The sequence below is a fragment of the Leptonychotes weddellii genome, chromosome 3, assembly GCF_054177405.1.
Source record: "Leptonychotes weddellii isolate Sample4059 chromosome 3, ASM5417740v2, whole genome shotgun sequence".
NCBI classification, from domain to species: Eukaryota; Metazoa; Chordata; class Mammalia; order Carnivora; family Phocidae; genus Leptonychotes; species Leptonychotes weddellii.
Window position 1 is genome coordinate 126,619,668 of NC_138371.1, and position 19,489 is coordinate 126,639,156.

Genomic DNA, 19,489 nt, shown 5'->3' on the forward strand with positions numbered 1-19,489 from the left:
TTTTCTGTTCAGAGAGTTGTTGCTATTCCTTTCTTCGATCTCCTTTGGGTTTGTAGGTGTTCAGAATGGTTTGATCCCTATCCAGCTGAATTCCTAAGAGGAGACGAAATCCAGGTCTCCTACTCCTCCGCCATCTTGCTCCACCCCCCCATTAACGTAAATATATTTTTAATCCTCTTTTGGCAGATTAAGATCCAAGGTGTAAAGAGGCTGGGACACTGGGCAGGAGAGTGAGCGTGCCCTCGAGTCCAGGACTCAGATGGTCTCTCTCTCTCTCTCTGTCTCTGTTGCTGTCTCTCCCTTGGATGTCTCTTTTCTTTCCATCTTCAACTCTTATTTCTTCCCAGCTGGTTGTCCTTGCCCACACAGTTGAGTGGAAAAATTAAATTAATATTAGATCAGTCTGTGATTTTAAAACAACACACGACCTGAAATTTCCTTTAGGAGCACTCATGATGTGTTTGCTTCTAAATGAGGCTCTATTTTCTCTCCCAGCTGACAGCTATATGCTGATCTTATTTAAAGAGACCAACTCTGTTGCTTCAGCCCCTTTAAGCAGTATGTTTAAATTGAAACTTATATAAATTGTTTAAAATAATATGATGTGCATGTTTTCTTGGAAGCTAAATATTGAATAAGTTTTTCTTTGTTCTTGTTTAAATTTATGAGATGTTCCCTATCTCCCCAATGTCTTTGTAAACTAAAACTAACGTGGATAAATAAAATCAAAAGGCTAGCCCTTGCATTATTATCTTGGGAAGATGCAGGTTTCAAAGGGAATATCCCTGTGTAGACATTCACACACTGTGAATACCACTTCTGCAGTCACGACCACTGACTACAGTGGGCTCTCCATCAATATGACGCCAGGCTGTCAGCCTGACTTCGAAGAAGAACAGCTCTGCGAGTGAGGAGACATTGAATGCCAGAAAGAAATGTGTTGACATAAATTAGTGTTTCAATATGTACTCAGAGGGTCCCTATCCTTAAAAAGATAGATAGATGGATAAGTAGATACCTAAGAATTACAGAGTGCTTCTTATATGCTTGACTGAATATTCAAAAGTATTTTCCACAATTCCACCATGTTTTGCCGCTACATTCTGTGCCATAAGGCTGTCAGTGGGTTCAAAGCAGAGAACACCAACAGCCTACTCAGTCCTTTTTGTTCTATCATTATGTAACAGTCCTGCCGGACAAAGTCACATAACATGGTACAGAGAGAAAATTAATCTTCGGCTAATGAGACGGGGATGTGAAAAGAAGTTTGAAAGAAGTAATTTAGAGGCCCCAATTAGGGCCTATTCTCGTGGGTCTCTCATGGGCACGGCTGGCTGCTCCCAGGTTCAGGGGTGTGAGAAGGGCACAGAGAGGGGAGATACAGAAGCTGCAGCCTCTGGGCATACAGAGTAGTTTTTGCAATCCTCCAGATGAGAGCTAATAAGAACCCACATAGCAGCGGGCGCCAACGCAATAACGGAGAGACCTTTTCAAAGCTAGGTCTGTCTGAAAGGTTTTGGATGTGACCATATGTGGTTGCCTATTGAGCTTTTAAACCAGCAACTGAGGAAGGGGAAGCTTTATTGAAAGAAATAGGCAAGGCCTGAAGTGACTCACTGTCCAGGCGGAGGGCAGAGGGCCTGGGCACTCAGCGGTTTGCTGTGGAGAGCATTCCGACACGAGTAAACACAAGCGTGAGCATACCAGTAGGCCACACAGCAGAGCAAATGACTTAGTATGGCTTCCAACCTGAGCAACTCAGAGAGACCCCCCATGCAGGGAGAATTTGGCCTTGGCCCTTGGAACTAGAAATCAACAAGAGTTCGGGAGAAGTAAACGTTAGGCGGAGGAGTCTCTCTAGATTTGTCTAAGAGGGTCTTCTTTTCTTCTGTGGCTGAGTGTGACCTGCAAGGAGAAATCAGAAGCGGTGGGAACTTACGAAAGAGTTGTCTTAACCATGAGAGACGATGGACTCTGAGAAACAAACTGAGGGTTCTAGAGGGGAGGGGGGTGGGAGGGATGGGTTAGCCTGGTGATGGGTATTAAGGAGGGCATGTACTGCATGGAGCACTGTGTGTTACACGCAAACAATGAATCATGGAACACTGCATCAAAAACTAATGATGTATGGTGACTAACATAACATAATAATAAAAAAAAAGAGTTGTCTTGCCATTGTATAGATGTTGGGGGCTAGGGAGGGAAAACTCAAGACAGAAGGAGATCCTAAGAAAAAAGGTTGTGGAAAATCCAATGGAGAATGCAAACTCTTTTATTTAGTTTTAAAACATCAACCGCAAAGTTGCCTGACAGCATTCTGCAGAGACACGACATAGGTATTTTAGTCGAAGGAGGTCATTTGATGCATGTCAACTCCATGATGGGACTGCCAGGAAGACGCATGCAATGAGCTGAAGTGACGCTTTCAGTGCAGGCCTGGCACAAAGCAAGCATTCGAGTGTGGCCACTGTTTTTTAGTCATAATGTACCAGGTCAGCCATAAGGACCCTTCAGAATCAAGAAGAGTCAAAAGCACTGCTAATCCTATAGGTCAGATTCTATAGGGCCTATTTCTGGGGCTTCCCCCAGACTGCAGAAAAGGTGGGTTTTAGAGGAAGTCACTTGTGGATGGGCTAAGGGAAGCAGGGTCACTGAGACTGGGCTGGAGAAGATGCAGGTGCTCCTGTGGGCTCTCTTCGTGGAGCTGACCAGAAGCGCTAGGACAGAGAAGCAGGCTTCTGACAATAGCCCAGGAGGGCAGAATAAGGACAATGGGTTTAGTACAAGATATCAGGTCCTGAGGCAACAGAGGAGTAGTAAATTTCTCGCTGTGAAACTGTTAGAAAAGGGAATGGACTGCCTTGGGAAGTAGCGAATAATCTGTCATTAGAAGGCACGATGGGCAGATGTTGGGGAACTCAAATGCACAGTAGTGAAGCAAGCAGGATGCCTGATCTTAATTGCAGCTCCACTCTTAACAAGCTGTGTCACTTTGGGCAGTCACTTAACCTCTCGAAGCCTCCGTTTTCTCATCGCCCAATCAAGAGTGTCGGACTAGGAAATACTCAAATCTCTTTCAGCTTTGAAACTTCACGATTCACAGTGAGGCCCAGTGTCCTTTGCTTCCTTGTCAAGGTGAGCCCCTCCACACCTGCCTGGCATGCGCCAGCATGGTTTTTATGCCTCAGCTGTGAGGCCCGCTGTGTCTGAAGAGTGTGTTTCCACAGGTCCAGAAAACAGAGCAGCTTACTTGGAGTGTGGCGGTTCAGGCCTCTGTACTGAGCACTGGTATCAAATTCAAATCACCCAGACCCCAGTGTGAGGGAACTTCACAGAGCCTTTGATGGGCTTTTATTTCCTGCTCACTCCAGTTATATTTGGTTTTCAAGTGCATGCTCCGTGCACAGGTGGCTGGAAAGACCTGGCAGCCTTCTTTCAGCAGTCATTGCTCCTCTGCAGCAATTTTGGTGAGAAGTTTGGAAATTCTCTTCACTTGGTGCCGTGTCATAGTTTCAAGCATGGACACAAATCTCCCCACTCAAGTCAACAGTACTTAAAATAGCTGTCGACGGCTGCATTCCCCCGTTCTGCCAGCATTATATCCCCAGTCAAAGGAGACAGAGGGTTTTATTTATTGCATGAGGTCTTTGTTTACACCGTGAGCGCAGCCAGGCTCCAGGAGCTCACCTTGGGTATACATCTTGCGTTTAAATAGAAAACGTACCTCACCACCTTTGGATCTCTTTAGAAAGATCACAAAAGCATTGTCAATGTTGACTTTCTTAGATTCTACTTGAAGGCATTCACTTATAAAGTACACTGTAATGTTAACTTATAATCTGTGGGGTTGATTTGCTCTTAATAAATATGTAGCCATCTTCAATTTGGGTTTTTTCACAACGGGAAAATGTAAGAGCGATCCTGCCTCCAGGGAACTGGTTTTGAATATTTCTTCTAAGAGAACATTTAGAAATATCTTTTGTATTTATGATTCTAATAAATATATTTTGAGAATACCTTTTCTTTTTTTTTTAAGATTTATTTATTTGAGAGAGAAGCACAAGAGGGAGAGGGGATTGAGGGAGAGGAAAAGAGTGAATCTCAAGCAGATTCCATGCTGAGTGCGGAGCCAGATGTGGGGCTTGATCCCATGACCCTGAGATCATGATCTGAGCCGAAACTAAGTGTCAGACACTTAAGTGACTGTGCCACCCAGATGCCCCAAGAATATCTTCTCTACACACCCATAGAAGTCATCCTTTTTCAGACTCAGGTCAGCTATCACCCCCTCCAGCATTCCTGTCATGACCCTGTCCCCCTGTATCAGTTTCCAGAACTGCCTTAACAAAGTACCGCAAACCCTGCGACAGCTTAAAACAGAAACGTTATTCTCTCAGCTCTGGAGACAAGATGTCAGAAATCAAGGTGTTGACAGCGCTGTCTTCCCTCTGGGACAGAACTAGGGAAGAATCTCTTGCATGATTATCCCTTCGTTTCTGGTTTTTGTTAGCAATTCTTGGTGTTCTTGGCTTGCAGCTACGTAACTGAATCTCTGCTTCCCTTGTCACATGGCCTTCTCTCTGTGCACCTGGGTCTCTTCCCTACTTATGAGGACACCAGTCATATTAGATAGAGTCCACCCTATTGAGTATGACATTGTCTTCTCTTGATTACATCTGCAAAGCCCCTGTTTCTAAATAAAGTTACATCACAGGTACCAGGAGAGTCGTGACTTCAGCCTCTCTGTTCAGAGAGACACGATTCAAACCATCAAACCTGTATCCCAGACCTGTGCCCCCCTTCTCTGTGCTTAGCACCTCCTATTTAAGTGTCTCACAAGAGTTGTCATACTGTATTGTCATTTTCTGTTCAGGAGTTTTTGCCACCAGACTGTCACTTCATTGAAGGAGGGACTCATACGATATCTTTACAGGCAAAGTACGTAGCGGAACATCCAACACTTAGTAGGCACTCAGCTGTTTGTCAAAAGAAATACTTCATTATCATCGTCATGATCCTTTATGTGTCTACAATATTAATAAAATTTATATAAGGTTACGTAAATATTACACATAAAATACATATTTATTAACATTGCACATAAGTGCTACCATATGTTGTGTACTGACCATGTGCTGAACGTTATGTTAAACACTTAAGATTTTTTTTTAAGTCCCACCTAATCCTCACAAGAGTATTACAATTTAAATATGATCATCCCATTTTGCAGATATTATAAATGAGGCTTAGGAAGATTCAGTGTCCTAAGGTTGCACAGCCAGTGTGTGGGAGACCCAGGGCCTGATCACAGGTACATTTGATTGCAGATTTGGGCTCCTAACACGTCGATACACTGCTTTCACACAGACTGTGCTCTCTGAGGCTCTCATTCTGTGGAGGTGGGAAGTCTGGTGTTCACGCTCACATTTACCTGAAGAAGACATGGAAGCCCAGACAAGTTAAGGGACCAGTCAGCCTTAGTGTCCCTCAGCTGTTGCCCAGATCCTTTTAGCTCGAGTTTACCTTTTTAAAAACTGCTTTCCTTTGTTGATCATGAAATGATTTTTAAGAATATTAGAGAAAAGAAGGACATGGAATGAAAAGAAAAGCATTTACTTTGTGAATTTAACTGACACTGCAGAAGAGTAGAGTTGTCGATTGCAATGAACAGAATGTGCCCACATATCACGACATAGTTTCTCTGTCCAGTGATGATGGATCATATTTGGAGGGAGTGATTCCTCTGGAGAAAGGAGAGGAGCTTCTACATGTTTCTTAGAGCCCCTCCAGCCTGTCTGCCCGCCCCAGCCCTCGGAAGCTTGGCATCTCCCTGGACTCAAGTTCCCGTCAGGGCCTCAGGTACAAGGAAGGGGCCCTGGGGCCCTGTCTTCTAAGACTCAGCATCCAGCTGGGCTTGACCCAGGTCAGCCTGTGACCCAGGCCCCGGGACTGATAACTGGGGTATCTGCCTCCTTCCATAAACCCTAGGCTTTGGTTCTGGTGTCTGGATCCTGTCTTGCTTCTCCAGCCTGAGTCCCAGCTCAGGTAACCTCCTTGACTGTCGGTTTCTCTCAGCCTCACCCTGTTACATTGCTGCCAAACTTCTCTTCCACCTGGACTGAGTCAGAACCTGGATCAGGGTGGTTCAGGCCCAGTGAACTGCCGATAGAGTCCCCCAGTGAAGCTGGCCTCCCCGCTCTTGTGTTTTGTCTGCTGCAAGGATCTCCGCCCAGGACTAGACCTACTGCTAACCTCTGGCCTGATGACTGCCTCTTCTCTCTTATTATTCTCTAGGAACACGGTGCCCTGCCTTCTGGACCTCACTTGTTCCTGGCACTGACAGCGTACCTCTGTCCCCCAAGCGTCAGCCCAGCCCAGCATCCACACCCACGCCGGCCTTGACCGAGACAGACCTCTATTGCCTTTCTTCCAAGTGGGGTCAAGTTCTCATTTCCAATAATTAGACTTCAGTGAGGCATTGATGGGAAAGGGCAGAAAGGGGGCCAGCCACTGCTTGGGGCAGTGGCCCAATGGAGGGGGAGGGGTGGGGTGCAGCATAGCTGGCAGGGGGCCCCTGCCCAGCCGAGTGCACATCTGACCTTCGCTGGCTGCCGTCCCAGTGAGAATAAAGTCAGAATGCACTAACTTGAATGGCAAGGTCCCTTCTCTCATCTGACTCCCAGGGCCCCTCAGGACACTGGTCACAGTGTCTTAGGCTCACCATGCTGTAGCATGGACATTGATTGGAGTCCCCCAGGCCTATCAGGCTGTCCCCAGTCCCCGGCCCGTCTCTTCCTGGGCCACGCGGTGAGCCTCAGTTTACACTTCTCAACTCTTCTGCTCAGCTTGCTGCTCATCCTTCATGTTCTCCTTAAACACAGTGATTTCCCCAAGTGGGGACCATATTACAGTTCCTGACCCCATATCGCGGCAATAGTATGTGCCCAGGAAATGCCGAGTGAATGAACGAAAGAAACCGTCATGCCTCTTAACGTCCTGAACACGAAACCCTAACCTGCTCTCTGCACCCGGCTCATCTAACTGATAAAACACCTGACTACATATGAATCAGGAAGCAGGTTTTTTGTTTCTGGTTGTGTCTTGTCCAGTTGGAAAAAGACAATGAGAAAGAAATACTTGCTGAGCTTTGGCCTTGATGCCTCTGTCCTCGCGGTCTGCGACACGGGGAAAGCTGAACAGGGCTGCAGTCTTGGAAATAAATAACACTTCCTCTTGTTTAAGTACAATTTCTCAAAGAAAAGTTCTACTTTGTACTTAATTGGATTCTTTCTTGCTGCAATTTAAGCCTTCTTTCTCCTTTCCCTGAGTGGAATTATAACTCATTATCTCTGAAGTTCACAGGGGCAGCTTTTCTAAAAGCAAGACAAGGAACTGACTCTTCGAGCTTGCATTCTCCCCTCACCTTTGTCTTCCTGTGCATGTGTCTTTCTCAGACTCCCAAAAAGTGTGCATTTGCTTTAATGAGTTAGTACATAATAGGTTCCTGTGCTATTTGAGAAAACAATTTCCATCTGTTCATATATTGTTAAAAAGTAATGGGTTCTTATTTTTAAAATAAAAGTCTAATCCTTCCCTACTTCCTCTTCTCAAATACTGAATCTCAGATCCTTTGAGGTCCAACATAATTTAAGTGTTAATTCCTTTCTAAGCTCTTTTCAAGCTACTTCACTCACCATGCAGATTTCATTAAACCTCAGAGTCTCTTCATATTGATGTCTTGGAAAAGGCAAAGTAACTCTTGCTCTATATTAAAATATTTTGCTCAAGAGTTGTGTGTTTTGTCCCCATTTCTAAAGATGTATTTATTTATTTGGCCTTCAGAAAGGAAACAGAAGTCTGTTACAACTAAAAGAGAATGCAAGCGCTGGGCTTCTCATCTCATTTGTGGGCAACATCTGGTTATTGTAATTCACAGGGTTCACTGTCCTGAGCAGTTTCAGCCTTAAATCACCCTGTGTTGGCAAACAACAGTGAGGGCCAGGCCAGGAAAGAAACAGACGAATCTTACGCACGGAATGAGATTAAATAAAGGCATACGCATGCCAATATTTCAATTTCTAATATATTCACCTTGAAAGCCAATCTGTTGTTTCAGTGATGATGACACTGAAAGCCATTCTGTTCTGGAACTTCCCCCTTTTAGACTTGGCGTCTGGATCAGAAGGATATGTATTGATTTTATTTTAAGAGCAGAGTAAATTTTTAGTAGTGACATATATCAGGTGAATGATCAAGTCGGGTCATTCTACATGAGACTTTAAGGTAGTCAAAAGAGCCATGTTTACATTTGGAGCCAGAGACCGAGGCCCTGGGGTGGACACTGCCATTTGCTTTGTGATGTTGGGGATTCTACTCAACTGCTTTATGCCTCAGTTTCTTTATCTGTAAAATGAGAATAAAACCTGTGAAACTTTATGAGGATTTTAAATGAATAACCAAAGTGTGAATCTTGTCCCTGTCACTTCCCAGCTTTTATGTCTTTTCTATATCACTTGTTTTGAGCAATGTCAGCACAGAATCCTGGAATACTGTGCCCCAAGAGATTATTCAGCCTAACAGTCCCATGTTACAGATGAAGAAACTGAGAACCATAATTACAGAGGAAGTACCTAGAATGTCAAGGTGACTCCTTTGAATGAGAATGCATATTTGGCATTTATATTTACATGGTTTTTTTTTTAACAAAACCAATATTGAAAAAAAAAAACACCTCATTTTATTGAAGTCATGCTGGTACACTCTCAAGTTAGATGGATTTCCTAAGAAATGGGACAGCAGTCCTCTTGGGCTTATAGATCAGGATCACCCTGCTTATTCTGTTCAACCCAGAGGAAGAGTGGAAATATCCAGGGTATAGAGGAAAGCTATCATAAGCCTTTTCCCAGAAAGGAAAAGTTTTTGCCGGTGCTTCATATGCTCTGGAGTGTCTTCATAAACAAAGGGTATCCCTGTCACTTCATCGGCCTCTGGGCTTCTCCCACCTTTCAGCACAGGTAAGCAGAGTGAGGAGGCTGAGGCAGAGGCTGTCCGTGAGAGCCACAGATCAGAGGGGCCGGGAGGGAGGAATGGGAATGATCTAGAAGAAGGAGGAGGGAGGAAAGATAGGAGACTAAGAAAAGAAAAGGAAGTTCATTGCAGAGGGTCACCGTGGCTACTCCTGGTGGTATCTGTGCCGTTCTACCTGAACATCATCCCACCAGCAGTGAGAATGTCTGCTTTCTGCAAACAGAAGCACTCTCTGGAGAGGGGTCCCTTCCCAGCTACTCTTAGACACGCAGTACAGTATTCTAACAGTCCCTGCTTGTAAATAAATCTAACTTACTTAGGAAAAGTAAATCCCTGCATATCACCATTGAAATTACTTGTTTCGTTACCACACTAAAAAAACAATTCATTGCTTATATTGGAAAACCCATTCTTTTGGCCCCCTTTCATTTTTTTATACAGAGCGTAAATTTTTTTTTTTTTTAATGGGCATAAAGATTTCAGGAGGGTTGGTCAATTATTTATTTGTTGATTGAATTATAGGAAGAAAGTGTGATTATCCAATGGAATGCAGAAATGTATACGGCTAATTGTGTGCCTGCGTGTACTTAACCCAACCATAGTAATCATTCTTTGTTTTTTGTTTCCTGGGGGAAATAGGTTAGGTTGGACCTGAATGCATCATTATAAAGTATGCACATATAAATTGAACTTTTCCAAATCTAGGTCGCTTGGATAAGAAGGCTCTTCTGATAAAACCAGATTGACAAGTAGATTCACAGGGCACTTCAATGTTAAATGATATTCTTCCCACATTCTGGGTCATAAGGCAGCGAGCGTAAACAATACACCGATGTTAAGAAACAGAATCACATTTGCAACAATAGCAAAGCTTCATGGTGCATGGTTTTCCACTTTAATATGCTGTGTTCTGTTTTGCCATGTTAATGTTTTAAGTGATATAATTTCCTTTTCATGTAGTTTTAAGTTCATCTTTTATTTTCTCTTTATCTTTCTGGAATAGCTTTCTATGATGCTACATCTTATGCCGGGAGAAATTCCTAACCAAAAAAAAAATAGAAAGCGTAAAGTCAAATAATCTTTGCAGGAAAACAGCAAAAATAACAATGAAAATTGATTTAAGATCCTCCAGCCAAAACGTTATCTTGTGTACTTTACAGACTCAATCTGTGTCCCAGGCTTTGATCCAGGCCTCAACATGATGACTGGGATCACCCCCATTAACCCAATGATACCAGGCCTGGGGCTTGTACCACCCCCACCGCCAACAGAAGTGGCTGTCGTCAAAGAAATAATCCACTGCAAAAGTTGTACTCTTTTCCCTCAAAATCCAAGTAAGTGATACCTGTGAGAACTACCTGCTCCTCAATTTAAATTTCTTTCTTTTTTTTTAATGTAGCATTGCATGCACTTTCAGATCTGACTCAGAATTCTTCCACATGGATGCACAAAGTGGGGATCCATTTGACATGATGCTTTTGTCTCTAGATTAGCACAGATGTATGGGGCTGTGTCCATGTGTTCTATCCAGGAGCTGAATTGACACGGTGAAGCCAGCTTATGTGATGTGGGGATACATACCCAGCATTAAGAATCTTTTTGCATGCAATGAAGTCTAGCAGTTGCTGCAGAACATAGTGTGAAATATGTGAGCATTTCCATCCGTCTTCACAAATGTGGGAGAAAAACTCTGAAATGTGCTTTGCTAGATGGAAAATTGAATTAATTTGGCAGTTAGCAATTTTGGGGGGAGCCCGCATCTCAGAGTTTCTGGGCCAAATGGCATTTGCTTGAAGGAAACATACATTTGATGAAATAAATGAGCCAGAATTTTTTTTTTAATTTAGTTTCAGATACTAAGTTTATGGGCTTAAATAGCTAGAATTTTTTTTTTTTATTCATATTAATCAGTGTTGCCTTTTTGAAGTGGACTTTTCAGGAGATTGCTTTAGTAATCTACATATAAACTAGGTAAAATGTTGTGACAGTGTACATTTTATCTTTCCCTACAGCCTCCCCCAAATGTAATCGTTGGCTCATTTAAATGTGAATAATAAAAAAAAAGTGTCGTTTTCAGGCCCCAGTGTTTCCCCAGCCAAGCAAGTACTACGCATGTTTACAGGTCCTGTTCTCTGCCTTGCTGATCCGTTATCCTGCAGCAAGACAAAGCAGATAGCAAGCCCAAGTCTTCCATCATGTTGTCATCTCATCATGCTTTGTACTTTGTGAAGTTTTTTTTCCCCCCATTTTCTGGGCTTCTGTATTATTAAGGGGAAATGAAATTATGCTAACATTGGCTTTATCTCTGTTCAGGGACAAGCTTAGCCACCCTGTGTAGAAAGGACCACAGAAAGTAAAGGTTGGGAGGAGGAGGGGAGAGGAGGTAAAAACATCAATGTGAGTCGGTGTAGACAGGTATCACGACTCAGGGTGGAGAAAGTTACTCCGAGTTTCACTTTCGCCAGGTGAACCAGGAAGAGGGCAAAGAAATAAAAGGCACACCCCTCTGTTTCTGTTGTGACTATTAGATCTTCCTCCTCCTTCCACAAGAGAACGACCTCCTGGGTGTAAGACCGTGTTTGTCGGAGGATTACCAGAAAATGCTACGGAGGAAATTATTCAAGAAGTCTTTGAGCAGTGCGGTGATATTACAGCCATTCGGAAAAGCAAGAAGAATTTTTGTCACATTCGATTTGCCGAGGAATTCATGGTTGACAAAGCCATTTACCTTTCCGGTACTTTGCATTACATAAGGGGTATTCGAGGCATTTTTGTTATGTTTTGTGATGTTAATAGGAGCTTAATTCCCTTTTGCCTTAACGCACAATAAAGTCCTCACAGTTTGGGGATGGAAAAGGAGTACTTCTGCCTTTTCCCTTGGCTGCCAGAAACTGTATGTTAAGTCTGTGAGTGCACTTCACGGCAGGAAGGGTTTCCCACCACCAGTCTTCAGGAATTCCATCGAGTTTCTAATTAATGTTCTCAAGTGCTTATTAGATAAAAAGCAATATTATGAATCCTGAGGACCATTATTATTATTGGATGTAATTCCCTGGGGGAATAAAATACTCTCTCGGCATAATTTCAGTTTTTCAGAGTGTTTCACTTTGTAGACCCCAGGGTACCAAATCAAGATCAGTTTCCTTGCAGAAAGTAGTCCGTAGGTCCTAGGGGAAGGAAGACCTGATATCACTGCCCAATTGCTAGTGCATTTAGAGTGGGAAAGCCTACCCCAGGATACCTGTTTCTCGGGTGCCAATTGATAGGGAGATTTTTACAGATGTTGAAATTAGAGCCAGTGCTGCCTGTGGGTGTTGGGGCAAGTGCATGGAGGCTGTCCTCAAGGCCTTTGCCAAATCTGAGAACTATAGATCTGGTATTGGTATGTGGTCTTAGAGAAATGTGCGCTTAGAATCAACTCATTGCCATTCCCTTACGCTCTCCTTCTGCATGTTTCAGTCTGTCACTTGGCACACCACCTCCCTATTCCTGAGGCAAAGCTAATGAGGGAAGGTGAGAAAAGAATAGGAAAAAAAAAAAAAAACAACTCTGAATGCTACTGCCAGGCTTACTTAATTTCTGCAGGCAGCTCTTATTGCCATGGAATTCCCTTGCAAACCCCAGAAGCCTGGGGGTTATTCCAGCACTGCTGCAACTTTCCTGAGCCCAGGCAGTGCTGTGGAGAATTTTAAAGCCCTTATTCCAATAAAACCTTACAAAGGGGGGAGGGGGACCTGAAAGCATTCTAAAATAGAGATGGAAGACGAAACATAGAAAAATTATTTTACAACACACAAATAGCTATGTGTTTTACTTGTCATGTATTCTTGGGCCATAGCTTCAGAGTAGTCTGTTACACAGTTGGGGATTCTGTCGAGTGCGTGGCATTGGGTCTCACATGCCTCAGGCAAGATAACCTCTCTCTGGCCTCCATTTTCTCATCTGCGAAATTTGAGGTAGTAACAGTACTAACTCATAGGATTATTATGAGGAATGAATCAAAATAATGGATATTAAGTGCTTAGCAGGGCACCTGCAACAATAGGAACCATTCAGCAAATGGATGTTTTTAATACAAATATCCTGAAGATGGTAAAGAAAGACTGATGCTCATTTCTCACAGACCTGCCCCAGGGAACCTGGATTGTAACCACGGCTCAACCATAAAACTATTTCTTTACTCCACCTGATTAAACGAGAGGGTTAGAGTAGATCAAAAGTGCTTTTCAGCTCCAACATAACACAAAGTTTAGATACAATCAGAAACCCTGTGAGACATTGCCAAAGATGAACAGGCCCAAATTTAGGCACGGGAAAGGTATTCCTGTATTTATTCCTTGACGCTAGGCTCTTTCCAACCAGGATCCTGGTCCTGCTTCTGAGCCAGGTGCCTGATGGCTCCTTGGTCTTCCCCTTTGCAGCAGGAGGAGCCCACAGCAAAGGCCTCACCTCCAGCCTCCCTGCCTGGAGGCACAGCGATCAGCCACCCTGGGGAGGTTGTACATCAGTCCAGGGAAGATCTGAAAGGCTGATTAACTGGAGGGGCAGGAGGGAATGAAGGCTGCCCGTCCTGTGTGTTAGCTCCTACAAGCCCATACCCAGCTGGAAGGACTAATTTTAGGACTGTGTTCACAGTTGAAGGCCAAGCTAATTTTAGACTCAGCCTCATCAGGATCTCTTTTAAGGCCTTAATGATGATGTTTTGGTGAAAGAGAGGGTACTTTTTGGAACCAGAAATATCTGAAAAGTGATGCTCTGGACACGAGCAGAAGAAAGACGCTTGGCCAGTTAGGGCCGCTGGGCAGCCTTAGGCGGCATTTCCTGCTCAGCTGTTAGTGTATGTCACCGTGGCCTGCTGACTTGTTAAGTTTCTATGGCCCAGAACCAAGATATGCTCTGCTTTAGCATGAATTCTGCTCATACGTGATCGATGTTTGCGTTTTTGATAGGTATTGTTGTATCTTCCTATTTTTAGAGAACATCATTTAAACCTAGGAGTGAGAAGGGCATAACAGGAATCAGATGTGAGATCTGTCTTGTATTTGTAACTTCTCAAAGGTGTGAAGTGCCCTACAGGGAAGAAGTCAGCCTCTGCAGGGATTTTCAGCAGAGTTTCAACACAAATGCCGAGATAATCCATTGAAATCTAGCACGGAGATCTTGAACATCAGTGTAGTGCAGCCTAGCATTTCACAGTGGTATCTCATTTGCAAAGCCCCTACACGGCAAAAGTGCTCATTTTGCTCTCTCCTCTGGCAGCCCCAACAGCTGTGATCCTGCTGGGACCTAAATTTATGTTTTTAAAATCTGAGTACCCCAAACTGAAGAGCAGCCTCAAAGCCAAGTCTTCTTCATTTTGAAGCGAGGCTGGCTGTCTGGTTTCAGTTCTGTTTGTGTTGATTTCTCAGATCAGGTTTCTGCACATCATCTTTATAAGTTGGGTAGCTCGCAGTAAATCCCCCAAAGGTTTCCAGGCCCATTTTTTTTTTTTTTTTTGGTCCAGCTCTGTGCTCTTGCACAAGCTCCCCTGGCCTTCAAAGATTGCGTGGACAATTTGTGCAGTGCCGCATGCCAGATGAGGTGCTGCAGGGCTGTAAGAAGGCAGTGGTGAGGCCTCTTGATTGAAGGTAAAATAGTCTCCTGTGTGCCCCAGAGGATAAGTGGAAATAGAACAGCCTTGCAAAATTGCCTTGGTAATTGTGGCTTTTGCAGCTGCTGAGAGAGAATGGAGCAGCATTTTCTAGGGGAATGAAGCAATAACCTGTGAGTGAGGTGTTGTGGAATTTACTTTGTAGGTCTTTTTAAATACCATAGATATTCTCTATTTATCCCTACTCCGCCTTTTTCAAAAAAGAATTTAAGAACACTTTACGCAATAGAGTTACTGTAAATTGGAAATATAACACCACGGCCATAGAAGGGCAGAGAAGGGAAAAATGCTACATGCCAAATTTGTTTCCGAGCTTCCTGGAAGCCAGAGGGAAGAAGGAGTTACGGTAAGTGCCCTGGTTCTTGAGGTCATCCTCTTAGTAACATTGGCTTGAAAGATGGGTAGGTGACCCTCCAAGACACCTCCCAGAAGCGTGTTTATCCCCAAATCCGTAATAAGCTGAACTTGGCAGTACTTCCTTATCACTGGGGAGAAGGGTAATTGCTTCCCACCTCCTATGGGAAGAATGCAGTGCCCTTTGGGCAAAAAAAAAAGAAATAGGCGAAAGCCCCCTTGTCCCACCCCCAGGGTGCCTTGAGGGCCCGGACAAAACGGTGCGGTCATCTTGGCGGTGACATTGTGATGCCACCGGCCTTTCTGTTGCTTTCAGGTTACCGGATGCGATTAGGGTCCAGCACGGACAAAAAGGACTCGGGCCGCCTGCACGTGGACTTCGCCCAGGCCAGGGACGACTTCTACGAGTGGGAATGCAAGCAGCGGATGCGCGCGCGCGAGGAGCGGCACCGGCGCAAGCTGGAGGAGGACCGGCTGCGGCCGCCCTCGCCGCCGGCCATCATGCACTACTCGGAGCACGAGGCAGCGCTGCTGGCCGACAAGCTGAAAGGTAGGGAGCCGCCCACGCGTCTCCGCCCTGGCGGGAGGCACGGCCCACTCCCAGAGAAACCCCACCATCCCCTCCCCCAACACACACACACACGCAACGCCCCAGACGTCTCGGTCCCTCCGCGTGCTGAGTGCTTGCGGGCGAGGTCACCCGGAACCAGGAGCCGCTTGGAAGCGCTTCCTCCTGCTGTCGGGACAGAGCCCCGCCCCTTCCGCCGCTGTGCTCCGAGCACGCGCGTGTACGGCCACTCAACACGGTTCGCGGAAAGAGGGGCAGGCGAGTCATGCGCAGTAGCCCCGGAGCGGGCTCTTGTCTTCGCACCTGTGTTGACCGAGCGAGGCTGGTGTCTCCTGTGGGCAGGCGGGTCCTGGTGTGCCTCCAGCTCCTGGAGTTTCCACCTACCTGGACTCTTCACAAAGCCTCCCTTCACGCACGTGGGAAACGGCGCTGGGGTCTGTGGAGGGTAGAAGCGAAATGCAGAAAGGGATCATCCCTGCCTTCAGAGATGGCGTTGAAGGGACACTGCTGACACCTACAGAATAAGTAGGAATAAAAAGGAGTACATTTCATTTCTTTAAAGTTTGCTGTGCTCCTTTCATATGTTTGATGCTATGGGGGATAAAGCCATATGTAGGCTTTAGTACCTGCCCCAGTGAACTGCAGATGATTGGGGAGGGGCCAGATTCTACCTCGGGATCACGTGTATGTGTGAATTCTCTTCCATTATTGAGCAGAGTCACGGAATCTGAGCAGCACCTGCATTTAGGGGCAAATGATGGTCAGACCTTCCTCGCGCCATTGGGGGCATCAGGTTAGAGTGGCTGGCCACACCCAGGTGTCTCAGGTAGTACAAAGCCAATGGCATGACTGTCAAGCAAAGTAGGAGCAACATGCTTTGGGAACACGGGGGCAAGTGTTGATGAAGGTATGGAGAAAATCTTCACAGAGGAGAACTGTGCAGGATAAACAAGGTTTTTCCTTCCCAGGAGAAGAAGGGCCTTAAAGACATTCAGGTCAGAGGCCGGAGCCCTAGGAAAAAAGACACAAGGAAGCAGAGAGGAAGGTGGCACAGGAGGGGAAGGGTAATGGGCCTGTTCCAGCGCACATGAGACCGGCATGGAAGTTTATAGAGCAAGGTGGAGCTGGAAGAGCATTTTGGGGCCAGATGGTCGGGCCCTGAAGGCTGCCCCTGGATTTGGGTTTTACTCCATAAGCAGTGGAGAAGTCATTAAAGATCTATGATGAGAAGAGAGATGTGATTGATCCTTGGAGTGTTTTAGAGCATAGCTAGTATATTGCTGGCAGCGTGTAAACTGATTGGATGTTTTCACTAAATGAAATGTGTGAAAGCTGCTCAAAACCTATTTTAGAAGGATAGGAGGTTGACATTCTGTTTCTTTAAAAGAGAATTCTTTTTAAAAAGGACTTGTGCTTCTAGCCCTTGTGCCCTTTTCAGGCGTTGGGAGCCCCTAATCAGCTGCCGCCCTTGTGGCTGAAAGCTCCCCACTGTAACTACCGAGGGCTTTTTTGCCAACGGCCCGTGTTCCATTGCTCTGGGAGGGCCTGTCTTACAGACGTAAGTACATAGGCCATGGATGTCCCTTTAACAAAAAGCACACGAAAGGCAAACACAGGCATGATCTCCCTTTTCCATTCAGGCTACAAATCATAAATAGTGGCCAGAGTGAGAAAGAGCAACATCCTCAACCAGGAATGTTGATTTAGCAACAAGTCGTTTTTTCTTTAATATCCCGCACATTGTGCATTATCGGCTTCCATGCTCCACTTAGACGTGACAAAAACTGGCGCCTTGGTTCTGTGACTTCTTGGAGGGATTTCACAAAAAGTTTGGCGTCCTCCTATTCTTTTTAAGGAAACAGCACACAAATGTCTGTGCACTTAAGAGGAACATGGCGTTGCCTTTGCTGTGGGAGGGTCATAGATTGGGATGTCAATTGGGTGAAGTAATTTGCAAGCTTTGCCATTTCAAAAATATATATTTATATAGATGAGCATAATTTGCAGAATTTAGGAGCTGCACCTTCGCCAAGTACTGTGTGATCCGTTGAGAGAACAGATTGGAAAATTTAATAGATGGCAGTTACAGTAGAATGAACTAGCTAGGGATACAGTGCAGGCAACCAGTCAGGTAATACCAAGCTTGACAATTTCGACCCAAGCACAGAGTTTGGAATATAAACAGCATTTAATTGCTTAGGAAATTGGCTGCCTCAGAGAGGAAATCTACACCATGCTCCTTATAACGCTGCAAAGCCAGACTGGAGGGGCCAAGGAAACTGCTTCCCTGAAGATGACTTCATTGATGTGGGGATAAAAAAAAAAACAAAAAATGCAGTCAAAACCCAAAGTAGAGAAGCCTGAGTAAGAAAGACGATGGAAATACGATCTGAAAATACCTAATTGAATTTGATTTTTTTTCCTCCCCTGAGAAATCATGCTATCTTAGGTTTATTACAAACATTTCCCCCCATTTTACATTGTACTTGTTTATTCTTGCAGTTTGTTTTTTGAAAATCAGCTCTATCTAGCAAAATCTGCACAAGCCAACTCTTTATTATGATCCACGAGGCCCTCTGCATGCTGCCCGGTGTTAAAACTCTGCACATAGTAAATACTTAATTCCTTTCTCCCTTCCTTAGCGATTTGGAGCTTTGAGCATGTTGCATTTCTGGCCTCTGGTGCCACCAGATGTGGTGGGAGGTGTGGGGGGGTGGGTGATGCGCCAGCATTGTGCAAATATTTGTGGAGCTCTTCACCATATACCTGGAACTGTGCTAAGAAGCACTGCGGGAGGGGGGTGGGCAACAGCACACGCGCCCCTACCTCACAGAGTTTAGGCTTCTGGCGCGGTACAGGCAATTACTAAGCACCATGTACTTCCCGTGGTGGTGTGTGAAAAGTGCAGCGAGCTATCCCAGGAGGGACCCGGATCCCAGCTGGACCAGCGGCAGGGTGAGGGGGCGGATCTCCTGAGATCAGCTAACCCCAGATCCAGTGGCCACTGGGCCTTCTTGAAGGCGCAGGAGACGTCAAGTTGTAATTATGCAGTGTCTTAAGGCGGTGTTGGTTACGTTAATACAAATTCTAAAAAAGAAAATTAGCGGGCACCCTGCTGATTAAATAGACATTGTTTTGAGACAATTCCACTTAATGAAGACTGACTGGGAAGTAACTGCTCACAGGCCCAAAGTTTATAGCATGGCTTTGAGAAAGTGAGAAGGAGCTCAATAACACCATAATTACACTTTATTGGAAACAGTAGCACCAGGCAGATGAGATAATGAATTTCAGCGTGTCTAACACAGACCATCCACCCCTGGAGGAGCCCTGTGTTTGGACTGTGGAAGGAAGAGATTGATTAGACGGTGAGAAAGATTATATCCTAATTCACTGGAGATTTCTCCTGGCAAGAGCATTTAAAAGTTTTTGTGTACTTTTTCCCCCTTTGGAAAAGCTTCACATAATCTTTCATTATGTGATGAAATGAAGAGTTTCTCTCTGCATCAGGTGAAGTTTTCTCAAAGCTTTGAAGCAGTGCCCTTGGGATCCCCCTGGCATGTCCTCATGAATTCAGTTCTCCTGGGATCAGCATTCCTAATTTCCAGAGGGCTAGACTCGGATTTGCATACAGAATGGTCCCATGTCAGCCTGCCAGATGATGGAGAGGGAGGAGCCAGTGGTGCCAGTGGCGTTTTGCTGAGCCGGTTGTCAGTATTTATGGTTCCGAGAAAGTAAAAATCAATAGCACTGTAAGCCAGGTGGAAGTTCCATTAGCTAAAAGCCAGGCTTCCTTCCCAGGGCAAGGGAAATGAGAAGCACGGGAGCCTGTTTGAGAATCACTTCCTTAGGCGTTATTGACCTTCACAGAGGCAAGATATGCCATTTCA

General features: G+C 45.0%; 1 protein-coding gene across 7 annotated transcripts in view; it reads left to right on the top strand.

The window, feature by feature from the left end:
• LOC102735251 (ecto-NOX disulfide-thiol exchanger 1) overlaps window positions 1-19,489 on the top strand; it is a 423,233-nt gene that overhangs the window by 361,733 nt on the left and 42,011 nt on the right. For all 7 annotated transcript variants that reach the window (XM_081814955.1, XM_081814954.1, XM_081814952.1 and 4 more), the window contains 3 exons: window positions 10,188-10,361; window positions 11,556-11,762; window positions 15,348-15,581. In XM_081814955.1, coding sequence (XP_081671081.1) covers window positions 10,188-10,361; window positions 11,556-11,762; window positions 15,348-15,581 — 615 coding nt within the window. The remainder of the gene's footprint in view (window positions 1-10,187; window positions 10,362-11,555; window positions 11,763-15,347; window positions 15,582-19,489) is intronic.